The 18,536-nt window shown below is 42.7% G+C and overlaps 1 protein-coding gene and 1 long non-coding RNA gene across 2 annotated transcripts in view; both read right to left on the reverse strand.

The window, feature by feature from the left end:
- LOC117525720 overlaps nucleotides 1-18,536 on the reverse strand; it is a 27,830-nt gene continuing 9,294 nt past the window's right edge. The window contains exon 3 of the long non-coding RNA XR_004565128.1: nucleotides 1-53. This is a non-coding gene — a long non-coding RNA (uncharacterized LOC117525720). The remainder of the gene's footprint in view (nucleotides 54-18,536) is intronic.
- On the reverse strand, nucleotides 4,911-8,854 carry acta1b (actin alpha 1, skeletal muscle b). The gene is made up of 7 exons (XM_034187641.1): nucleotides 8,719-8,854; nucleotides 7,823-7,959; nucleotides 6,943-7,267; nucleotides 6,394-6,555; nucleotides 5,752-5,943; nucleotides 5,470-5,651; nucleotides 4,911-5,320 (listed from the first exon to the last, which is right to left on the reverse strand). The coding sequence occupies exons 2-7, from the start codon at nucleotides 7,949-7,951 to the stop codon at nucleotides 5,177-5,179; spliced, it is 1,134 nt and encodes a 377-aa protein (XP_034043532.1). The 5' UTR covers nucleotides 7,952-7,959; nucleotides 8,719-8,854; the 3' UTR covers nucleotides 4,911-5,176.

Here is an 18,536-nt window from a genome sequence, read left to right on the forward strand (position 1 = left end):
CAGACGCTCAAAGCGCTTTACAAATAATGCCTCACATTCACCCCGATGTCAGGCTGCTGCAATGCAAGGTGCCCACCACACACCGGGAGCAACTAGGGGATTAAGGACCTTGCCCAAGGGCCCTTAGTGATTTTCCGGTCAGGCTGGGATTTGAACAGAGGATCCTCTGGTCTCAAGCCCAACGCTTAACCACTACTAGACCATCACCTCCCCTAATCTTGAGGTGTTTCCAAACAAGATGAGAAATATAATGTAATATAATCCCTCCAGTATGTCCTGGGTCTTCCCCGAGGCCTCATCCCAGTTGGGCATGCCTGGAGACCTCCCTAAGGAGATGACCAGGGGACTCAGCTGGCTCCTTTTGATGCAAAGGAGCAGCACAGCTCTGAGTTCCTCTTGGATAGTCAAGCTTCTCAGCCAGTCCAGGAGTGTAAGCCCAGATACCAGATTTAGGAGTGTCATTTTCCCCACTTGAATCTGTGACCTTGTTCTTTCAGTCATTACCCAAAGTTCATAGGGGAGGAAAGGAGCGTAAATCGAGTGTAGCCTCGCCTTTTGGCTCAGCTCCATCTTCACCACAACAGTCTGGTACAAGGTCTGTAAAACATCAGATGCCATTTCAATCAGTCTATCGATCTCACATGCCAACTTAGCCCCCTCATGAGCAAGACCCCAAGATACTTAAACTCCTCCACTTTGTAGGCTTGTGTGAGGGGACAGCGGCTCAGCCCTGCCTTCCTGAGTGATCTGATGACGTGCAGCCACTTCTGAGCTTTTTTCACAGTGGCTGCAGTGTTTGCAGACCAACTCAGATCAGATGGCACATGAAGGCCGAGGAACTTGTGGCTGTTCACTCTCACCACTTCAGTGCCCCTGATGGTGAGGGGGTGCAGTTGAGGGGCTTTCTTCCAGAAGTCAGTGATTATTTCTGTTGTGTTTTCTACATTAAGGATGAGGTTGTGAAAAACGGTGTGGGAGAAAATTGCTACTCCAATCAATGTGTCTGTTTGAATTCTTTATATTTATTTAATATTTAATCACAAGTACTGTATATTACAGGTAAAAACTGGCAGACTGAAGTTAAAATTAATTTAATTAAAATTTATTTGATTTTGATGCAATCCTGTGCTCAAAAAAAATTCTGAAGTTTTCTAACAAACACAGACAGATGCCAAAGGGATTATGGGTAAATGAGCCTCCACTAACACTGATTGGCTGACTCGTTCATTCTATGTAAAAACCAACACGTTAATGTGACATGACGTACTGGTATTTACATATAAATGTGCTTTTGTAAAATATGCCATTTTATTCATATGTAAAAAAAAAAAGCCATTTGCAAAAGCCAAAAGTCAAGTTGTTATTCAAGTTGTTATATCAGACTGTCTGATATAACCGGGGTCAAAATGCATAAAACACTGCCATCTACTGGTGCCCAGACGCTCAGACCCTAACTCATCATCCTTTGCATACCAGTTTTTTTTTTTGTTTGTTTTGTTTTTTTTGTTTGTTTGTTTGTTTGTTTTTTGTGCGCCAGAGAGTTGCTGTGGTTTAAACAACAGAATCCACAATGACAATTGTAAATAAACATCAGGATTATGGGATATCTCAATACTTAGGGCGAGTACTGCCATGAACACTACTGGCCAGTAGATGGCAGTAGAGACTGTAGAGCAACTCAGTGATTCCAACTGAAAATAATGGAGAAGCAACCTGAGCTTCTTCTGACATTTTTACATAAAACAAACACAATAACAATATCTATAAACCCAGAGAATATATTCACGAGAGTTTTAGGCACAATATACAAAGAGTTTAATGCTGTTGTCCGTGTGGAGCCTGATCAGAGCGTCTCAAATCCATTTCTCTTGTCGTGACTGTACTGAGATTACCCATAATGCACCCGGACACAACATGGCCACACTAAAACCTTCAAAATTAGTCCACTACTTTAAAACGAAAACATATAGCTGATATTTTCACTTTATAAAACTTCAGAAGTGACATTAATTTAAATACCATGTCTGAAATTAGTTTGGTTAAAATTTTAACCATAGGTTAAAACTGTATGCCTCTGGATGACTTGGGTGATATTGCCTGTGAGTCAGTATGGTGTCAAGAGTAATTATCTTGTTATCTGCTCTTCTGTGACTGTAGAGGATAAAGTAGGTTCTCCTGAAACTGGCTCTTCTCTGTTTAAAGAGAATTGACCTGTTTATCTGCTACAAAACATTTAACAGACTTAACAAAGAGTTTTAACTGTTAAAGCTTTATTTACTTCACCTGCAAAAACATGTTAGCAGTCTAAAAATTATCAGACCAAAATTTATAATCTTAATCTCCCTTTCTGAAGCAGAAGCATCTGTTTCCCTTATTTTAGGGTTTAAGGAAATCAGCGTTTTCATTAAACCTTCTTTCTGAAACGGGTCCATGGTGCTTCCTGTCTTACTGTATGGATGTGCGACTTGGATGCTAACTAGTGACCTCAGTGGATGTCTTTGAAACCAGGTCTCTTCAGAGGATCTTGGGGTACAGCTGGAATGAGTTTGAGTCAAACAAGCGGTTACATAGTGACACCAAGATGGGGAGTATCACTTGCATTGTGAGGGAGTGTCAGCATCAACATGTTGGCCATGTGGCACGTTTCTTTGTGCATGATCCAACACATAGGCGCCTAAACATTGAGGACACCAGTGGATGAAGAAGGCCTAAAGGATGACCACGCTTCACCTGGATACAGTAGATAGAGGCTTACTTTCAAGAGGTGGGGATGGACCAACTGTCTGCCTAGGTTGGTACCATCCAAGAGCCAAAGCCATGGTGTCGTAGATGCAGCGAAGTGCATCACCTTTGAATGCTCCCGGTGTCAGGTATACTGAGATTTGTATATTCACTATCTGCACATGTGTGAAGCTTGCTAATTTTGTTCTGTACTGACTTTGTGTGTGTGGACCAAAATCAGGTTTCATGTGAATAAATTCTGATCTTATCTCCCCGAAAAACGTGAAGTTTGTTCAATGGATTTTATTTATTTGTACACAAATTCAGACTGGGATTGTGTTGATAATTATTTTTGCTTTGTACCGAGTTTGACCTGTGGTGGGATTACTTTTTTATAAACAGATAACATTTTTATTTTATTTTATTTTTTGTTCATTGACAGTGCAAGCTGGACTTAATAAGGGTGTAATTTCCAGGGTACATTCACTTGGTTTCTAGTAAACTGAGATCAACATGTGCTTAGGACTGCGAGCTGGATTCAATTTTTGGAGAAAAACAACTCGTCTCTTCATTTGATTTAAACCCTGTCCAGACAAAGTATTGCTGGATGAGTCCAGGGAAGCACATTAAACCTGATTTTGATCCGCACACAAAAAGAATAAAGTCAGTACAAACTTACCATTTTTGCGCATGCGCAAATAGCGAATTTACAAATCTGATTTGGAGTTGAACCTCGCACACGTGATCTTACACACTGTAGCTTTAAAGGATTCATTTGTTGATATGATCAGGCCAGCGTGGGGGGGGCAGTAAAAATCCAGAAAGTAAAGCCATAGATTGTCTGAAATATTTATGAAAACGCGAGCTGTGAACACACTGACTTTGCTCTGGTCTCACCTGCAGATATGATCGTTTCCCCTCCTCTGATTGGTTCTAGTGATGGTGACGACACAAACACGCACCACACTGGTCGACTGTAGATCATCACAGCCTGACGTTCATACTACAGGTTCATAATAAAACAGACAGCCTCCGTCTGATCGCATTTACAGACAACCGAGAAAGATGTGACGCAAAAACTGGGTCGAGTTCGGTTTTAGTGGGTCGGATTTCACGGAAGGACAACAGATGGCGCTGCTCTCGTCACACAGACGACCTTCCTCAATAAGCCCCGCCCGCTCGGAGAAAAAGACAAACCCGCAACAGGTGGCGCACGCTGGCATCTCGGGCACGCGCACAGCACTGAGCGCCTCTTAATGGGTTCGAACACTTTAGGAAACAGCCAGGATAATATGTATGATGGAAGTCATTCATTTTGAAAACCACTTTTAAGATGAATAATAAAAGCAATCAAAAGGATACTTATCTTAATCTCTATAGGTCTGGTGTTCAAGAGGATGCGCGCACATGCGTGCCCACATTACCTGGTGGCACATACTTGTACCAGTTTTGTCTAAACATGGTGCGGGACCCGGGGCTCGTGCAAGGCTGCGACTCAACGGGATCCGGGTGTGGGGTGTCCCGTGGAATGCTGCTGATCCGCTGCCGCGGCGCATTCCTGTCAAGTCAAACTCCGTCCCACGGAGCCTGAAGGCGTCACCTTACAGCATGCTTTAGCTTTACACCCTGCCGCTCCCCTCCAGCAGGAGCCACCTCCTCTTTCTACTCCCTCTGCCATCGAGGGAGTCGTGGTCATGCCATCAGCCCTGTCGAACTCTTTGCACCCACTTTGGTGGCAGCACAGGCTTCAGAAATATTATCATTATGTCAGTGGCAGATGGTGATTTATTATTATTATTATTATTATTATTATCTGTAATATTATTATTATTATCAACATTGTTATTGCTATTATTATCATTATTATTATTATTATTATCATCATCAGTATTTATTATTATTATTATTATTATTATCATCTGTATTATTATTGTTATCATCACTGTTATTGCTATTATTATTAATTTGGAATTTGGAAATTCACTTTGATGTGTTGCGTTTTGCACATTAAAGTCCCCCCAGCCCCCAAATTTCCATAATTTCTACCACCCATCCCCCCCCCCCCCCCCCAACCCCACATGCTAGATCCTCACCAATAAACGACTGAGGTCAAAAAATACCAAATAATGGACTTTAATAAATTATAATATGTATATACACTTACATTCACATGTGTTGGGCAACATGTCGCTTTATGATTTTTTTTATTAAAATTTTTTTGGTTAGATGCATGGTTCAGTGGTGGTTTTTCACAGCCTTTTCTCCGTGCAACACAGACAGCTTTAAAATATGCACATTTTAATTTTTTTTTTTTTTTTAAATGCATATGAATGTCAACAGCGCAGACAGTCCGTTGACAGCAGAGCGCCGCTGTGCTGCAGAGGGTGATCCTCCTCGTGTGGTCTCCACGTAGCTGGTGGTGATGGAGAAGCTGGAGAAGATGAAGATGGAGGATTTAGAAGCACTTCCTGTGGACAATGCTGGGGCCGGCCTCGTCGTACTCCTGCTTGGAGATCCACATCTGCTGGAAGGTGGACAGGGAAGCCAGGATAGAGCCGCCGATCCAGACGGAGTACTTCCTCTCGGGAGGAGCAATGATCTGGAGGAGGAGGAGGAGAAGGTGAATGATTAAACGAATACAGTCTGAACACTCAGATTTTTTTGAATATTATTATTATTTGTGTGCGTAATCTGTGCGTATTTTCCTTCCTATTAGTGAGTTCGCGTATTTGTGTGTGCGTTTTGTACCTTGATCTTCATGGTGCTGGGGGCCAGAGCGGTGATTTCCTTCTGCATACGGTCAGCAATACCAGGGTACATGGTGGTGCCACCGGAGAGCACATTGTTGGCGTACAGATCCTTACGGATGTCAATGTCGCACTTCATGATGCTGTTGTAGGCAGTCTCATGGATACCAGCAGACTCCATACCTGGTCAGGTGAAAGGTGTTAAAAGGAGGGCACGCGTAAAACTGTATGGTGATATATATTTATTTTATTTTGAATGGGGGGGGGGGGGGGTCTAACGTACCAATAAAGGAAGGCTGGAAGAGGGTCTCGGGGCAACGGAACCTCTCGTTACCGATGGTGATGACCTGACCGTCGGGCAGCTCGTAGCTCTTCTCCAGGGAAGAGGAGGAGGCAGCGGTAGCCATCTCATTCTCAAAGTCCAGAGCCACATAGCACAGCTTCTCCTTGATGTCACGCACGATCTCACGCTCGGCTGTGGAGGGACAAGATGATGAGCGATTACTTAGAGGAAAAGAGAAAACACCGTGCGTAAATGCGTTTGTGCATCAACGCATGAAATTAAATTATGCGTGAATTAAACTATAATAAATAAACTAAAATCATAATAAATAATAATATTAATAATAGAATAAATACGATAGAATAAATTATGTAATTATTAATTATACGTGAATAAAACTTATGCGCATCAACGCATGACGCGTCTTCGTTTGTTTTAAATTAGGAAAGTGACACTTTATTGAAGCACACTGGAAACTACTGAAATATAGCATCTAAATTTATGATAATATTTAGTATATTGGAATATTATTCAAATAATATTTCGGCCTATGCATTCTAGGCCAACTATTTAAATATTTCTATCAGGTATATCTGTTTGTTATTATTGCTTTAGTATGTATGTAAATATTGCGTTCCTTACCGGTTGTGACGAAGGAGTAACCACGCTCAGTCAGGATCTTCATCAGGTAGTCGGTCAGATCGCGACCAGCCAGGTCCAGACGCATGATGGCGTGGGGCAGGGCGTAACCCTCATAGACTGGGACGTTGTGGGTCACACCATCACCGGCATCCAGCACAATACCTTGGAAAGAGGAAAGGCGAGAATTCAATAAAGATTCATTCAAATGTTGTATCCTGTGTAAAACTGTAATAAATCTGAGTTACAATTTGTCTCAGAGTCCGTGTGTAAAACTGTGCGTAAAACGACTATGTGCGAAAATGCACATTAATGCGTATGTTCAGATTCTGTGGTGCATTTTATGTAACTTTGGATGTAAACAGGTGTTTGTTTTTTAACTGCGTGTGTGTGTGTGTGTGTGTGTGTGTGTGTGTGTGTGTGTGTGTGTGTGTGTGTGTGTGTGTGTGTGTGTGTGTGTGTGTGTGTGTGTGTGTGTGTGTGTGTGTTTTCAAAGTGACAGTGGGGTTTTTTTTTTGTTTTGTTTTGTTTTTTGTTTTTTGCCAGTCTCACCAGTGGTACGGCCGGAGGCATACAGGGACAGCACAGCCTGGATGGCCACATACATGGCGGGGACGTTGAAGGTCTCAAACATGATCTGGGTCATCTTCTCCCTGTTGGCCTTGGGGTTCAGAGGAGCCTCGGTGAGCAGGGTGGGGTGCTCCTCGGGGGCAACTCTCAGCTCGTTGTAGAAGGTGTGGTGCCAGATCTTCTCCATGTCGTCCCAGTTGGTGATGATACCGTGCTCAATGGGGTACTTCAGAGTCAGGATACCTCTCTTGCTCTGAGCCTCATCACCGACGTAGGAGTCCTTCTGACCCATACCGACCATGACGCCCTAGTGAGGGAAGAATCCACAATGAGTTAAGGCGACAGCCATATGAGCTTTTGCACATTAAAATACTTTAGCGTGGTGTAAGCAGCAGCTGTGGGAATGTTAGTGGCACTGCAGCGTAGGTACGGGCACACAGAGGTCAGCTGTGATGTGAATTCTTTTGCGTCCAATTTTGTCTCAGTGACAGAGTCCATGATCATTAAAATCACTGTAGATTCAACAGGAATGTGAATAATAACGCATTTAGATTCAGATTTTCACCCCAATAGCCACTGTAAATGAATAAAAACAAAACAGTTGTGACATTTTGTAATTAGTTAATGAAGGCTCTCAGTGATCCATAGCAACTGTTTGTCTTCATGCAATTACCTTTTTGTTTTTTTAAAAACTATATAAAATACTGATTACGGTTTACACAATGTGGGAGGGATTCTGTATTGTAAAATAAAGCAGGTAAGTGTTTGTGGGTTTGTAATTAATTCGTAATTATGAATTTGGTCCTAGAAGCAAAGCTGCCATTTAGCGGTTTCCTTTGTGGGGGTTTTGTCTGATGTTTACCTGGTGACGGGGGCGGCCGACGATGGAGGGGAACACAGCCCTGGGGGCATCGTCTCCGGCGAAGCCAGCCTTCACCAGGCCGGAGCCGTTGTCGCACACAAGGGCGGTAGTCTCATCGTCGTCACACATGTTGGCTTCTGCGGATAAAGGGCGACAAGAAGCTCGTTAAACCAAATCCAGAGTGTGATGTTGTATACAAGGGAGAACATCAAATGTTATTCAGAAATTATTCTGTTTATTCAATGATCACATGCGACGATTTAACTCTAAAAATCTACAAATTAAGCACTGGAGCATCAGCTGGAGCAGGTGTATCCGTGCGTATTTTACGCACAACAGCGGATGTAAGTATTCGGCCTGTTTAAGGTTAGAAAAACACGGATCGTTAACAAGTTTAAGCTGTTCCTACAGTGATCAGTTTACAGTCGTCGAATCTCGATTTATTTAAAGTAATCTAATTTGGACGAATGCGCTCTGTGTGCGCATTTTAGCCAAAAAATAATAAAGAATCACAGAAGTTCATTTAATACTCTCTCCTTTTAGTCCTTCTGACAGAGGACTTCTAGTTAACTGGTAACATTTAGAATTCGACCATAATTCCCTCTGATCTATCAATCATCGATCCAATAAGTCATACATAAAAAAAAACTCTTTCAGTCGAGTGGCTCATTTCCGTAATTATTATTAGCAAAGTGTTTTCAGCCTCATTCAGGAGACCTCTCGCGCAGCCTATCCTCCCGTGGAGGTGCCCATATGGTCTCTAATCCGGTTCGACCCTGGCGGTCCAGCCTGAGCTGTGCGCCAGCAGATGCTCCAGTGGTGTCCTCATGGTCTAGTCTGCTGTTCCAGGGCGAGTGTTCGGCTCTAGGGGTGGCGGATCCCAGCGGGTGTCTTACCTTAGGATTGTGTCTGTGGCTCGGAGAGAACGACCCAACCAGTGCTGCTGCTGAACCAGCTGGAGTCCCGACAGCGGCCGGTGCGCCTTATATACCCACCGTCCACCATTCACAAAGCTCAGAACTGGCCCCCATCCCGACCCTCGGCCATATTAGGCTGCTGAGAGTCAGAGGATGACGAGTGGGTGGGGTGAGCCGGAAGGAGAAAACTCCATCCATCGGGATGAGAGGACGAGAGTGACGCTGCGCGCCCCCGATGAGGACAGAGAGCGCGCGCCATATATGGAACTGTGCTTTGACCTCCCAGCGCGCCTTGCGGTCCCACCTCGAAGGCCGTATAAGGAGCCCGCGGGCCGCTGGGGGTTTGTATGGGATACCAGCTGCTCCCAAGCAGGGTTATAGATTTGCTGTTAGTGGCCTTAAAATGGGAAAATGCTGCTCTCATCTGAACACATTTAGGTCAGACCCGTAGCCAAGAAGACAAACAGTGAGAGACAAGTCAGAGAGCAAAGGTGCAGCAGCAAATCAGAGCTCAGTGCGCGTTATGTTCATCAATGAAAGGACAAACTCACTCACACGACTATGAGGAAGCAGCTGAAAGCTTCATCTTATTGATAAAGATCCGTTGTTTATATTTTAATAGCGCAGAGTGATTGAGTTCTGCATGCTGACCAATGCAATATAAATAAAAGTGCAGCAAACATTCCTGATCATTTTGCATTCCTGATTTTTTTAATGTTGTCTGCACTAGTATTATTTTTGAAGTTTGCCTTATATGAATATGCATCATCACGATGATCACACCTGTCACCCGTGATGTTCTGAAACATTAAACAATGCCAAACACACCTTTGAAATGTTTCACCTGCAAATCCGGTGATTTCAGAAGGTGCTAATCTGCAGAGAATTTGTAGATATTTGTTGGACAGAGCTTTAAGGAATCACTGAGCAGCAGAAACCTTATCTTTAGAGCCAACTCTGCTCTGTCATTGGAGCAGGGGGGGATTAATTATAACTCTAATGGAGGAGGGGAGTTAGTGAATATGTGTGTGCATGCTGGTGTTAGTCACATAATGGTGACCAAAATCTGTTTACACAGTATTACTGCAGGGGAACACCTCCGATTTTGCAACAACAAACTGTTCCCTATAAAGGTGGATGGCTCTTTTGTGGGGGGAATTAAAATATAATTGAAAAATTTAGGTTAGGGATTATGACAAAGGTTTGGCAAAGTCTCCAACCAATCAAAAGACATACAGTACATATATGTTCATGTGTCAGAGTGTGAGTGGCCAGAGGCCGTGGAAGAGGAGGTGCAGTGCTTACCATAAACTTAAAAGAAATGAAGAATGGATTGTAGAGAAAATACAAAGAGAAACCATGTTGAAGGGTTCATTGTGTCAAACTGATTTCTATATTTCTTTTACTCTTTTTATCTTTGGGGTTGCATATTAAATATCCACAAAGTCAAACTTAGAAATTTTCCAAAACATAAGTCTGAGACAGCTTGTTTTTGACTTCCGTGACATACGTTCCTGAAGCCTTTATATGGAGTCCTGCTTAATCTGTGAGGTTTGCCAGCTGAGTGAGTTTGCACTTGGCATGACACCCCTACACTGTCTGTGGGAGAAAGAAGCCCACAATGAAAGGAGAGAAGGAGTGACCAGAAGCAGCACTTTTCCACTTAAAGCTACAGTGTGTAGGATTTAGGAGTGTTTATTAGCATAAATAGATTACAGCATTCATAACCATCTGTTCATTAGCGTCTAATTACCTGCAACAGCAAATCAGTGTGTTTTTATAAGTTTAGAATGATCCAGTGGTGGCGCCAGGAAGTTTTTGTTGGGGGAGCTGGGGGGGTAAAAGTTGGAAGAGCTCCACAAAATGTTGTCAAAATGAACAATATATAGTAAATTGCTTTATAAATACCAAGGTATATGTTTTAGTCACCCGTGCTCCTCTAAAATGTGGTATCAATGCACACACACACATCACTTAGAATCACGTGTGTTGTGATCCACAAACACAAATTTCTGATTTGTAACTTGTGTGTGGGTTTTCACAAATAAATGTTTATTTGTGAAAACTGAAAATTCTGTTTGTGAAGGGTGATTCAGCATTGGTGGATAACGGAACACACACATTCATCACTCTGCTCAGTTATGCAATATTGAGACATTCTCAGCGCAAAACTGCAGTTGAGATCCACAAATATGTCAGTCGCTATTCACATTATTGGCAGAATTATTGGGGGGGCTTAAGCTCCCCCCCCCCCCCAGTAATAAGCCCCCCCCCCCTTGGCGCTGCCACTGGAATGATCCCTTAAAATCTACCTGGGAGTAGGCCCCCTCATGGAGGCCGCCATGTTGTACCATCATGTTCATACAGTATCCCAAAAGGGGCGTACTTACTCCGGCTTTCTCATTCTGTAGCAAGGAAATAAGAGGAATCACTGGTTGCTCCCCTGTACACTGTTTGCTAGTGCAAACTAACAAGTTTGAGAACCCTCATTTTTGGGAAATGGATACGTATCAACCCGGTCTCATGGCAGTTCGTGAAGTCATCACAAAAGTCCATTAATCTATGGGTTTCATGATATCATCACGAAAATGGGGTGCTGTTCGTGACGGGTGCACAAATTTATTTCGTGATAGTGGCACAAAATGGGTGATTGGGGGGGGTCTGGGGGGATTATGGTTAGGGTTAGGGGAAGGGAGACACTTATGTTTATGGTTAGAGTTAGGAGAAGGATTATAAATAGTAAAATAAAAAAAACCCTGCATCACGAAAAGCACCCCATTTTTGTGACGGGGTCATGAAAAAGGGTGAAGAAGGTAAGGAAGTATGAATACCGGTCACCGGAGAAGCAAAAACGTGAAGAAAAACAACATTGTGAGTGGTGAGAGTGACATTCCACGTCCCAACAGCCAGGGGCTGTGAGCATGGACCAGGCCGCCAGGCCACTTCTACTACTCTTTCCCATAACTTCATACTGTGGCTGATCACCTTTATGCCTCTGTAGTTACTGCAGATCTGCACATCACCCTTGTTCTTAAAAATAGGAACCAGCATACTTTGTCTCCACTCCTCAGGCATCCTTTCACTTTCCAAGATTTTATTAAACAATCTGGTTAGAAACTCCACTGCCATCTCTCCTAGACATTTTTATGCCTCCACTGGAATGTCATCTGGACCAACTGCCTTTTCATTCTTCATCCTCTTCATAGCTGCCCTCACTTCTTCCTTACTAATCTCTTGTACTTCCTGACTTACTCACACCACATCATCCACCCTTTTCTCTCTCTCATTTTCTTCATTCACCAGCTCCTCAAAATATTCCTTTCACCTTCTCAACATACTCTCCTTGCTTGTCAGCACATGCTGCACATTCTTTCTAGCTCTGTCCCTTTGTCTGGCCAATCGGTACTTTTCTCCTTCCTTACAATTCAACTTCTTGTACGGCTCACAATATGCATTTTCCTTAGCTTTTGCCACTTCTCTTTTTGCCTTATGCTGCATCTCCTTGTACTGTTGTCTACTTTCTTCATCTCTCCGACTATCCCAAAATGTTTTTGCCAACCTCTTTCTCCTTATGCTTTCCTGGACCTCTTCATTCCACCCCCAAGTCTCCTTGTCTTCCTTCCACTGTCCAGATGTCATACCCAGTATCGTACTAGCTGTCTCCCTCACCATGTCTCCAGTAGTTTTCCAGTTGTCCAAAATTGGTTCTCTTCCATTCAGTGTTTCTCTCACCTGCTCACTAAATTTCACACAACAGTCTTCTTCCTTCAGCTTCCACCATCTGATCGTTTGTTGAGCTCTCACTCTCTATTTCTTTACCTCTAAAGACATTCTACAAACCACCATCCTGTGTTGTCTAACTACACTCTCTCCTGCCACCACCATACAATCTCTGATTTCTTTTAGCTTGCATCTCCTATAAAGAATGTAGTCCACCTGTGTGCACCTTCCTCTATGTCACCTAGTGCTCATCAGTTTTCCTAAAGTAGGTATTCACCACAGCCATTCCCATCCTTTTTGCAAAATCAGCTGACATCTGCCCTTCCACATTCCTGTCCGTGATACCATATCTACCCATTGCTTCTTCATCACCCCTGTTCCCTTCACCAACATGCCCAAAGAATTCTGCTCCTATCATCACTCTTTTGTACTTGAGAACACTCTCCATCATCTCATCTAAATCACTCCAGAAATTTTGTTTCTCCTTCATCTCACAACCTACCTGTGGGGCATATGCACTGATGACATTCATCATCACCCCTTCAATTTTCAACTTCACACTCATCACCCTGTCAGACACTAGGTAACCTCCAACACACTCTTAATATACTCTTCCTTTCAAATGACTCCAACACCATTTCTCTTCCTATCATCGACACGGTACAACAACTTGTACCCACTGCCGATGCTCCTGCTCTTACTTCCCTTTCACTTGGTCTCTTGCATGCACAATACGTCTACCTTTCTTCTCGCCATCATATCGGTCAGCTGTCTCCATTTACCAGTCATACTACCAACATTCAAAGTCCTTCCTCTCATTTCCACCCTTCTAGTTTTCCTCTTCTCCCGCTGTCTGTGGACACCTCCTCCTCCTCTTCTCCTTCTTCACCCAGCAGTAGCACAATTTCCACTGGCACCCTGTTGGGTAACAGCACCGGTGGTGGACATTGTTAACCCGGGCCTCGACCGATCCAGTATGGAAATTCAATTTTTAGTCTGCATGGATGGGTTGACTTGTTTTACGCTGGATGCCCTTCCTGATGCAACCCTCCTCATTTATCCAGGCTTGGGACCAGCACTCAAAATGTACTGGCTGCACACCCCATGTGATTGAGTTAGTTACCATACAGTAACATACTGTTTCTATTTCGTAATGATTGATGTACAGTGCACTCAAAAAATATTCACAGCGCTTCCCTTTTTCCACATTTTGTTATGTTACAGATTCAAAAATGGGTGAAATTAATTTTTTTCCTCAAAATTCTACACACTATACCCCATAATTACAATGTGAAAAAAGTGTTTTTGAGACTTTTGCACATTTATTAAAAATTAAAAACTAAGAAATCACATGTACATTCACAGCTTTTGCCATGAAGCTCAAAACTGAGCTCGGGTACAACCCCAGTTCCAATGAAGTTGGTTGTTGTGTAAAATGTAAATAAAAACAGAACACAATGATTTGCAAATCCTCTTCAACCTATATTCAATTGAATACACCACAAAGACAAGATATTTCTGCCTGCAACACGTTTCAAAAAAGTTGGGACGGGGCAAGGAAAGACTGGAAAGTTGATGAATGCTCAAAGAACACCTAATTGGAAACAGGTGAGTGTCATGATTGGGTATAAAAGAAGGATCCCCAAAAGACTCAGCATTTCACAAGCAAAGATGGAGTGAGGATCATCACTTTGTGAGCAACTGTGTGAAAAAATAGTCCAACACTTTAAGAACAATATTTCTCAATGTTCAATTGCAAGGAATTTAGGGATTCCATCATCTACAGTCCATAATATAATCAGAAGATTCAGAGAATCTGGAGAACTTTCTACAAGTAAGTGGCAAGGCCGAAAACCAACACTGAATGCCCGTGACTTTCGATCCCTCAGGCAGCACTGCATTAAAAACCGACATCATTTTGTAAAGGATCTTACTGCATGGGCTCAGGAACACTTCAGAAAACCATTGTCAGTTAACACAGTTCGTTGCTACATCTACAAGTGCAAGTTAAAACTCTCTCATGCAAAGCGAAAACCATCCATCAACAACATCCAGAAACGCAGCTGCCTTCTCTGGGCCCAACCTTATTTGAAATGGACAGAGGCAAAGTGGAAAAGTGTGCTGTGGTCTGATGAGTCCACATTTCAGATTGTTTTTGGAAATCATGGACATCATGTCCTCCAGACAAAAGAGGAAAAAGACCATCCAGATTGTTACCAGCACTAAGCTCAAAAGCCAGCATCTGTGATGGTATGGGGTGTGTTAGTGCCCATGGCATGGACAACTTACACATCTGTGATGGCACTATCAATGCTGAAAGGTACATCCAGGTTTTCGAGCAACACATGCTGCCATCCAAGCAACTTTTTTTTTCACGGATGTCCCTGCTTATTTCAGCAAGACAATGCCAAGCCACATTCTGCACGTGTTACAATAGCGTGGCTTCGTAGTAAAAGAGTGCGGGTACTAGACTGGCCTGCCTGCAGTCCAGATCTGTCACCCACTGAAAATGTGTGGCATATTATGAAGTGCAAAATATGACAACGGAGACCCCAGACTGTTGAACAACTGAAGTTGTACATTAAGCAACAACGGGAAAGAATTCCACCTACAAAGCTTCAACAATGTGTAATCAGTTCCCAAACTCTTATAAGGTGATGTAACACAGTGGTAAACATACCACTGTCACAGCTTTTTTGAAACGTGTTGCAGGCATCCATTTCAAAATGAGCAAATATTTACACAAAAACAATAAAGTTTATCAGTTTGAACATTAAATATCTTGTCTTTGTGGTGTATTCAATTGAATATAGGTTGAAGAGGATTTGCAAATCATTGTATTCTGTTTTTATTTACATTTTACACAACGTCCCAACTTCATTGGAATTTGGGTTGTACATCCTGGTTCCACTGATCACCCTTGAGATGTTTCTACAGCTTAATTAGAGTTCACGTGGGGTAAATTCAGTTGATTGGACAACGATCTAGAAAGACACACACCTGTCTACATATAAGGTCCCACAGCTGACACTGCTTGGTTTGTGCTCTGACATGCACTAAGTCAAAGGAATTGTCTATAGACCTCTGAGACAGGATTGTAGAGGCATAAATCTGTTGAAGGGTACAGAAACATTTCTGCTGCTTTGAAGGTCTCAATGAGCACAGTGACTTCCATCATCCGTAAATGTTAGAAGTTCAGATCCACCAAGACTCTTCCTAGAGCTGGCTGCCTGTCTAAACTGAGTGATTGGGGAAGAAGGGCCTTAGTTAGGGAGGTGACCAAGAACCCGATGGTCACTCTGACAGAGCTCCAGCATTCTTCTGTGGAGAGAGGAGAACCTTCCAGAAGGCCAACATTCTGTAGCAATCCACCAATCAGGCCTGTGTGGTACAGTGGCCAGACAGAAGCCACTACTTAATAAAAGGCACATGGCAGCCCACCTGGAGTTTGCCAAAAGGCACCTGAAGGACTCTCAGACCATGAGAAGCAAAATTCTCTGGTTTAATGAGACAAAGATTGAGCTCTTTGGCATGAATGCCAGTCGTCATGTTTGGATGAAAACCAGACACTATCTCTAGTTTGAAGCATGGTGGTGGGTGTATCATGCAGTGGGGATGTTTTATCAGTGGCATGAACTGGGAGACTAGTCAGGATTGAGGGAAAGATGAATGCCGCAATGTACAGAGACATCCTGGATGAAAACCTAGTCCAGAACGCTCTTGATCTCAGACTGAGGTGACTGTTCATCTTTCACCAGGACAATGACCCTAAGCACACAGCCAAAATATCAAAGTTGTGGCTTCAGGACAACTCTGTGAATGTCCTTGAGTGACCCAGCCAGAGCCCAAACCTGAACCCAATTTACATCTTTTGAAAGATGTGAAAATGGCTGTGTACTGACGCTCCCCATCCAACCTGATGGAGCTTGAGAGGTGCAGCAAAGAGGAATGGGCAAAACTGCCCAAAGATAGGTGCACCAAGCTTGTGGCATCATGTTCAAGACGACTTGAGGCTGTAATTGCTGCCAAAGGTGCATTAACAAAGTTTTGAGCAAAGGGTGTGAATATTTATGTAAATGTGATTTCTTAGTTTTTGACAAGGGCACAATTTAGAACTAGAAATTGGGGGGGACAAAGCGCGAGGCCCACAGGGCCGAAGCCCATAGGCCAGGGGTCTGGGGGCTGCTTTAGGCCCCCAGAAGCCAATGGGTTCTAGATAAGCTCAGATGCATTCTGAGCATCCAGAGCAGTAATTTTAATGTTTTGAGAAGACCATAAAGTGGACACCATTTGACTTATGCAATTTGAAACTGTGGCTATAAGTACTTTATTCTGAGAATAGCCAGCATTGATTTTATTAACATCCTGGTGTAAATAAGGTATCACCACATGTGTAGAACTCAAAAAGAATGATAGGTTTAAATTTCATTAAAAAACAACTGCAATGTGGTAAAATGTATTCATAAATATGAAAGAACAGGCTCTTAATAATTATTAACTATCACATACTGTATTTTTTTTTTTTTGCATACGTTTGAAAAAAACAACAGATCATAAGTTTAGGATAAATTACTTATGAATTTAATTTTCGAAGTGGCACTAATGACAACACTCATACTGAACATAATTTTGCCTGCATAGACTGATTTTGGAGATCAAGCAATAATTGGAGATAGGCTTTCTGAGGTCCCAGATAGCTTTTCTGATTTCCTTTTCCAACTTTCAGAATTTAGTAAATTAGCATATGGTCCATTGATACTTATGTGTAGACACTAGTCCCTAGAGGCAACTATTTTTGGTTTCAGATCTGGGCAAATGCAGTCCCAGAAAATTCCGAATGTGACAAACAAGAAACAGGTGTTGGAAACAAGTCAATGCTGCTAAAAATACAAACTTGCAGAAACGAAGACACTATTCTGACATGGGTTGCACATAAGACTGGCATAGCATGTTTCAAGCACACACATATATGTCAGAAGGTGGGGGGTACATAACATATTCTGTTCCCCCTGATTGAAAAGGTGGGGGGGACATGTCCCCCCATCCCCCACCAAATTGCACCCATGGTTTTTGATTTTTTCTGAATTTTCAACAAAAAAAAAACTTTCATGTTGTCATTATGGGGTTTTGTGTGTAGAATTTTTAGGGAAAACATTAATTTGCTCCATTTTGGAATAAAGTTGCAACATAACAAAATGTGGAAAAAGTGAAGCGCTGTGAATACTTTCTGGATGCACCGTATGTACTTTCACATGGCAGAAAGTGTTGGACAATATCCTCAGAAATTAAGCAAAGATTTGAAGGTGCTGCAGTGTGGTCCTATAGAAGAATACTGAGATTATCATGGAAGGATCATGTGTCAAATGCAGAACTATTGGTAAGACCTGGATCAAACGGGATATTAAATGGTATAATAAGGAGACAAGTGATGCAACTTGTAGGACACGTCATCAGAAAGAAAGTAATAGAGAGAAGTTACTGCTGACGGGATGCACTGGAGGGAAATGGAGCCAGTGCAGACAAAGAGAGAAATACAACACAAGCCTCTGGAAACTGATGAAAGTACATTTGGCAAAAAAGCTGAAAAAAGATGTAAGAGATGCTGACATAGCAAAAATGGCAGAGGACAGAAATTTCTGTAATTCTGTGTGTGTGTGTGTGTGTCAGTGAGTGGGAGAGAGAGAGAGAGAGAGAGAGAGAGAGAGAGAGAGAGAGAGAGAGAGAGAGAGAGAGAGAGAGAGAGATGTAAATCTAAGACATATTCATTGAGTTGGAAATGTCCACATGTCCACCTCTTCATGAAAAGAAAGAAAGAAAAAAGGAAACTAATGCGGCTGGGAGCATGTACAGGTGCCTGAGTTTTGAGGACCTCAGCAGCTGGAAAAGGTCAAGGAGAGGGCCCTGCTTCACCCGACTGTGCAACCAGGTGAGCATGCACCGGTTGTCTGGTTGGGCGGTTGCCATCCCAGACCCAAAGCAATTCCATGGTGTTGTGGATGTGGCAACACACAGCACCTGTGCATGCTCCCAGACATGACCTGACTGTAGTGAATAGTATTCCTATTTAACCTCTTACA

The sequence above is a fragment of the Thalassophryne amazonica genome, chromosome 2 (assembly GCF_902500255.1).
Source record: "Thalassophryne amazonica chromosome 2, fThaAma1.1, whole genome shotgun sequence".
Lineage (NCBI taxonomy): Eukaryota > Metazoa > Chordata > Actinopteri > Batrachoidiformes > Batrachoididae > Thalassophryne > Thalassophryne amazonica.

What these genes read in the sequence shown, in the direction of transcription:
- acta1b (XM_034187641.1), bottom strand. Translation starts at nt 7,951, where the DNA reads ATGTGTGACGACGATGAGACTACCGCCCTTGTGTGCGACAACGGCTCC. An exon ending in TGCCTCCGGCCGTACCACTG is followed by an intron (nt 6,556 to 6,942) that starts GTGAGACTGGCA and finishes CCTCTTTCCAAG; the next exon opens with GTATTGTGCTGGATGCCGGT. An exon ending in TTACTCCTTCGTCACAACCG is followed by an intron (nt 5,944 to 6,393) that starts GTAAGGAACGCA and finishes GTCCCTCCACAG; the next exon opens with CCGAGCGTGAGATCGTGCGT.